Source organism: Colletotrichum godetiae, assembly GCF_030913485.1.
Source record: "Colletotrichum godetiae strain CBS 193.32 chromosome Unknown BDP55scaffold_13, whole genome shotgun sequence".
NCBI lineage: Eukaryota > Fungi > Ascomycota > Sordariomycetes > Glomerellales > Glomerellaceae > Colletotrichum > Colletotrichum godetiae.
In genome coordinates this window covers 737,870-743,985 of record NW_026851261.1, presented here as the reverse complement: position 1 = coordinate 743,985, position 6,116 = coordinate 737,870, and the positions used below count along the sequence as shown (strand labels likewise).

The 6,116-nt window shown below is 55.1% G+C and overlaps 2 protein-coding genes across 2 annotated transcripts; both read left to right on the top strand.

Moving 5' to 3' along the window:
* Nucleotides 1–1,916: 1,916 nt before the first annotated feature.
* BDP55DRAFT_726961 (SMI1/KNR4 family protein) lies at nt 1,917–3,694 on the top strand (the record flags this gene model as incomplete). Its single annotated transcript, XM_060579221.1, has 3 exons — nt 1,917–1,927; nt 2,014–2,072; nt 2,133–3,694. The coding sequence occupies 3 exons, from the start codon at nt 1,917–1,919 to the stop codon at nt 3,692–3,694; spliced, it is 1,632 nt and encodes a 543-aa protein (XP_060431775.1).
* Nucleotides 3,695–4,814: 1,120 nt separating this feature from the next.
* Nucleotides 4,815–6,116, top strand: BDP55DRAFT_658550 (uncharacterized protein). Its single transcript, XM_060574489.1, has 2 exons — nt 4,815–5,268; nt 5,422–6,116. The coding sequence occupies exons 1-2, from the start codon at nt 5,176–5,178 to the stop codon at nt 5,842–5,844; spliced, it is 516 nt and encodes a 171-aa protein (XP_060431774.1). The 5' UTR covers nt 4,815–5,175; the 3' UTR covers nt 5,845–6,116.

Genomic DNA, 6,116 nt, shown 5'->3' with positions numbered 1-6,116 from the left:
GGGCGGCACCCACTTGACGCGCGAATCTCCGGGTCCCCTTCTGCCAATTTACCAGATTGTCAGATTGCTGAGCTCTGAATGAAGCCTGCCGAAGTACTGGCGCCGGTCCTACGACGTCAAACGCCGTCCCATCAGCCCCCCTCTTCCATCCCAAAGTGCCAATCCCACCCTGATTTTGCCATCGCCATCCCGCTGTTGCAGTGACTTGATTGAGGCTAGGTGACCCAGTTCATTAGTGTGTACATTGACGACCAAGCAACCTGCACTGTAATTACTGTACTATGGTCTGCAGTGTGATGGGAGTCGACTGGCGTGGATGTACCTACGTTTGTGATTGTACATGACACTGAGCGGAGGGAGGTTCTACGTAGTAGTTGCAGTGCTCCTGAAGATCAAAGATGACTAGCATCTACACTATGTGACTATCTTCCCATTGCTGCCAACTTATCACCCGCCCATCCTGATTTTCCCCTTCTCTTCCTCTTCCTCTTCATCTCCATCTCCATCGCTTCCCTCAATCGTTGCCTTCGTTATCGTTGCACACCATCGCATCCAGAGCATTCGTTAAGTTACGGGAAACATCCTCACCGACCTGACCGACACTCGCTCGCTTTCGCGTCTCCAATTCGTTACTAGTGTTCTCTCTTTCTCACCTTGGCTTCACCTCGTCACAAACTCCGCAGAAGCAGCAGCAGACGACAGACGGGACCTAACCTCTCGCTATCCTGATCCCGTCCAGGGTCGCCGCTGCACCGCTTGCTTTTTCTCCCTCTTCTTTTTTAGTCTTTGGTCTTGCTCGAGCAAGGAAGGCACCGGTTCATTTTGTCTAATGAGAAAGGAGAGACCAGGGGTCCCCCTTCTCTCCTAAACCGTTCTGAAGGTCCCACTTTCACTCGAACCCCCCGTGCCTGCCCCCCCATCCATCCCCTCCCTCTCTCTCTCCCAGTCCCAGACGCCCACCACGTCCACCACCATCTCACCAAGTCACCACGAATACACCCAGGTATCCTCACCTTTTCCTGAGGTGTCGACGGATAATTACTGACTGGGGGAAAACACTGACACTGGGGCTCCTTCCATCCCCTAAAGTGCCACAAACCACGCCGGGCGCCATCCACCAAACTAACCAGACGAAAGCCTCAACGTCTCCAAATTTGACCCTGCCCACCCTCTCCAGGCCTGCTGCACCTCTCTCTGTCTGCTCAGGTCTTTTTCTTTCCTGGCCCAGGGTCTCTAGCGAGAGAGAGCGATATCAAGGCACAGCTACCCTATCATTACCAGTACCACACTAGGTCCCTTACCTACCTGCCTCCACTTCTTCTCCTGCGTCGCACTGAGAGCTGCAGCACTCTCGCCTCCTTCACTGCACTAACAACTTGCACCCGCCTGGCACACTCGAGCAGGGCGACGGGTTTACTACGCCATCGTCCCCAACTCTAAAAATTCCACGCTCCGTCAGACATAAACACGGCCACTTCACTATCCAACCCTCGCGGCCCGCCCCTGACCTGACCGCGCTGCCTACGAACTCGAAGCCTTTTTTTCCCTCCAACAACCCAATTCACCAGTCAGACCGCATACTTTCGCTGGTCGTGATTTCAACACTCCTTCCCACTTCCCACCCTCATTGCGAGTCGACAACACCTCAACGGCGGTGGACAGAAACAGTGTATTCTAAATTAAGGAGACTCCTACCCAGCCAGCACCTGCTGTCATCTTGTCTTTGACGATTCGGCCGTTACCCCTAACCTCAACGCCAACGACCAAAGGGGTAAATCGACTTTCTTCAACACCCCCAACTTTCGCTGCCATTTCCTTATTTTTCCACAACCGCAACCGGTCGAGCACGTCTCTTTTACCAATCCCGGAACAGGATCATTGTCTTGTCAAATCGGCCAGGGGCCCCATCGCCAATCATGGCGAACACGTACGTTGGCATCCGTTCTTTCAACCGTTCAGTCCCCTTTTCTTGGGACGCCTAAGAGGGCCGAGACATTAACTTTGCCATGACAGGTTCGGCTTCGGTGCGGCTATGCGCTCTCTCTGGCACGATCTGACCAGCTACGACCGACGTACGTTTACCACGAATGACTTTTGCATCCCGCCTGCCTCCATTAATTAACATATTTCAGACTCTACTATTGACTCCCCTCACCGAACTGGTCGACACGTTCCTCTGAATCGCCAGAGCGGCATCCTAACCTCCGTCGCGACTGCCTCCGAATCCCGCGCCGATGTATCCTCTCCCTTCGCCGACGATTATAACAGATTCTCGCGCGAGAATAGCTATCAGGGCGGCGGCATGCCCTACACACCAACTAGCCCCAACCCTTCTGCGCCCTACTCCCCTGGTCTGAGGTCTCAATCTGCTCGCCGCGAGAGCCAGCACGATGGCTTTGAGCTGCAAAGCCCCGGAGATGTTCCCATGCAATCTTTCCAGGATGGCTCGCCTCCCCCCCCTCCCGTCTCCCACTCGTGGAAGAAGATTGACGCATGGGCCGAGGAGCACTACCCTGAACTGTGGGACCAGCTCTGCGAGGGATGCACCGATAACGATCTCAACGAACTCGAGCATCAACTCGACTGCTCCCTGCCCCTTGACGTAAGAGAGTCATTGATGGTTCACGACGGCCAGGAGCGCCTGGGAATGCCCACTGGCATCATCTTCGGCTCCATGTTGCTAGACTGTGAGGAAATCGTTCAGGAATGGGATCAGTGGCGCAAGGTCAATCAGGAATTTCTCTCCGAGGCGGCCTACCAGAGACCTGCCGCTCTCCCCAAGGCCCTCGGCAGCAGCAATCAGGCATCTTCTTCCAGAGAACCCGCGTCTCCTGCGGTCGCGAACAATGGCTCTTGGCGTCAGGACCTCATTGCTCGCCAGGATTGCGTGCCTCCCAACGCAGTGCAGCGCTCGTACGCCCACCCAGCCTGGATCCCCCTGGTGCGCGATTGGGGTGGAAACAACTTAGCTGTCGACCTCGCCCCTGGCCCCAACGGCAAATGGGGACAGATTGTTCTCTTTGGTCGCGACTACGATACCAAGTACGTCATTGCGCGCTCCTGGGCCCACTTCATCGCCATGGTCGCAGACGACCTCTCGTCTGGCAAGTGGTTTGTGGATGAGGAGACCAACGAGCTCAAGCTGCGGGAGTTTAAGGAGACGCGTGTTGAGCCTCCCTACTTCGGCATTCTTCGATGGCGTGTGGATCAGAAGTACGGCCGAAGAGCTGCAAGCGCGAAGCGCAGATCGGTCGCACCTACTAATAGAGCCGGATCCCCAGCTGGATCTGGCGCCAACTCCCCGTACACGAGCTCGAGCCCAACATCAGCCGAGCCTAATGGCGAACAACGAGGAAGATCAATGCAACGATTGGGAGGCACTTCCCCGATCGCCAGCCCCATCCGCCCTGGTTATGGCAAGTCCAGCCCCCTGGCACGAGTGGCCGAGGAAACCCCTTTGCCGGAGCTGCAGACGAACGGCCTCAAGCCAACGAAGCTTGTCGAAGTCGAAACTCCCCGGCCGAGCGAAGAGACCCCCAAGGGCTCCCGCGTGTCGCTACTTTCGCACGTCGAGACCGCGGAGGGCGAAGGAAAGGAGAACGCAAACCCCGCTGGCAAGATGAATGGCACTGCCAAGGCCAACGGCAAGCAGCCTGAGGTATCGGAGGAGCCAATGAAGGAGATCGAGATATAGAAGGTGTGCAAAACTGGATACGACAGAACGACGATACGGTTTCCCCTATTCTCGGGGTCTTGTTACGCGACAGGGCCCGTCATACAGCAAAACATCGGCGTTTGAGGCGTCCGTGACTCTAATCATCATGCGAGGACGTCCGCAGAGGGTCATACAACATTGAAGACTTTTTTTCGAGCATCAGGGAACACGGCGGCTGGGCTTATTTTCAAGTCTATTTTCTACTTTTTTTTCTTCCTTTTTGGGCTCTCTCAGGAAAGGGCCGGGACCGGAATACGTCGGATGGGCCTCTCCCCATTCTGAGGGTTCTGCAGCCTATGGACATAGCTGCGCAGCATACGTACATTTGCACCAACCTGCCGTGCTCAGCCGATCTCCTTTGGCGGCCTTGCGGCAGTCTTGAGATGATGTTGCGTATCACGTCCTCGTGGATGAGGCGAATGGAACGATGACATCGTGAGCTGGTATTGACAGGCGTGCCGGTAATTGTTAGTGTACTATTAGGACCTTTTGTCTACTTTTTATCTCGAGCGCTCCGAGTCAAGGGCGTAGGATTAGTCCTCAATACAGGTTGGCTGTGACGGCCTTGGCCAAATTGTATTCCGTCCCCCGTGTCAATATGGAAAAGATGGGCTCTACGCCTACGTGCATGTGTTTGGGATGCGCCGGCGTGCGCTGGCATGCGCCCCTCAATTCCTCGTATTCCGTGTTACTGGGACCGATTCGTGTTTGCGGGGTGTCAACGGGGGTCAACCTGAGCCTGGGATACCGCGATGAGCCGTTCTGCATCGATCAGATCTACGACGAAGGGTCCACGTCGTGTCTTTGGAATGAGAAGTCGTCCATGAGCACGGGCGCAGGCAAAGTCATGTGTGGAAAGGCAAGGGAATGTCAGATGTAAGCTGGGCTCGGTGATGGCGCGCATTCGAACAAGTTCGTCAGTCCCCAACGCATTTACAAGTACGGATTAGAAAAAAGGACTGTTCCTAAGTTCAAACTTTGATCTATGAAATGAGAGTTACCAAATAGAATATTATTGAATTGGCTTCGCAGAATCAATGTCCACGAAGGTGCCTTCGCCATACAAAGGTCATGTGACATATCCATGGTCACGTGGACACGGCAAAGCTCCGGGACAGGGATTAGGTAGTGGGACTGTGACGCCTCAGCTGTGCCGGATCAACGTCAAGGCGACCAACATCCGGAACCTGCGCCTTCGTCACCTACACCAGCCTTACATCGAAGCAGACGACAGCAGCAGCCGAACAACGCACACGCGGCCGATTCACCCCCCGATACACCGACCACAAACCACTTCTTCTCCAAGAGCATCGACTGCTCGAATACGACTTACGCCCAAAGCCCCGCCCGATCCCTCTACGACGGTTCGCAGACTAGAAGCTATCGCAAGCTAATCGCTTCCGAAACCGACAACCCCCCAACCCAATCCAATCTATCCGTCACCGCATACATCAATAAACATGGAAGAGGAGCGCCTCTGGAAGTTCAGCAAGCCGGAATGGCTTAACAGTGCCTGGGCTCGTAACTTTGGCGTCTATGGCGCCGGAGCTCTGGTAAGCTTGTCCCTCTTGCCCGAGGGTCCCCGCCAGCACCCGTCGTCACAACGGCGACATCAACCGCCTCCTTTCTCCCAACTGATCTCCTCTTCATTATGAAAGAAGAAGAGAAAGGCCATGACCCCGCTAATCGTCGTTAAATTCCTCCAGTTCTCCATCGCCTTCTACGTCATGCTCGACTCCGCGGTCTGGTCCAAATCAGCCCGCAACGGCTCCGACACGCACGTCACTTTCGTCGACTGGCTGCCCCTCATATTCTCCTCGCTCGGCATGCTCATCATCAACTCGGTCGAGAAGGCGCGCCTGTCAGCCGACAGCTTCTCGTACAGCGGCAACGGCGTCGCGTGGAAGGCCCGCGTCGTGCTGTTCCTCGGCTTCGCCGCGCTGGCCGGCGGCATGGCCGGCGGCGTGACGGTGTTTGTGCTCAAGTTTGTCGTGCAGGACGTTGCTATGCCGGCGCTGGGCATGGGTATCGAAAATGTTGTTGCGAATGCGCTTGTGGGACTGAGCAGTGTTGTGCTTTGGATTAGCCAGAATATGGAGGATGAGTACAGCTACAACTTGTCTCTGTAAAGGGGTGCATTGGGGTTGTTCAGTAATACGGAGTTCTTGTGGAAGAGTCGCCATGAGGCTGAGGCATGAAAGCTTTGGAATGGGCGAGCCGGTTTGGTTTTTGTCCAAAAAGGCTGAAGATTGTATGAATCGGGTGGTTCGGATCGCAGGTGTATAATTATAGCACTGAGGATACTGTGGCGCATGGGTTTGACATTGGCGGCATGGCTATAGTCTACTGTATTCCCTATATTTGAGCCTTCTTTTCGCAGACTCCTCGGTCTCTCAGCTGT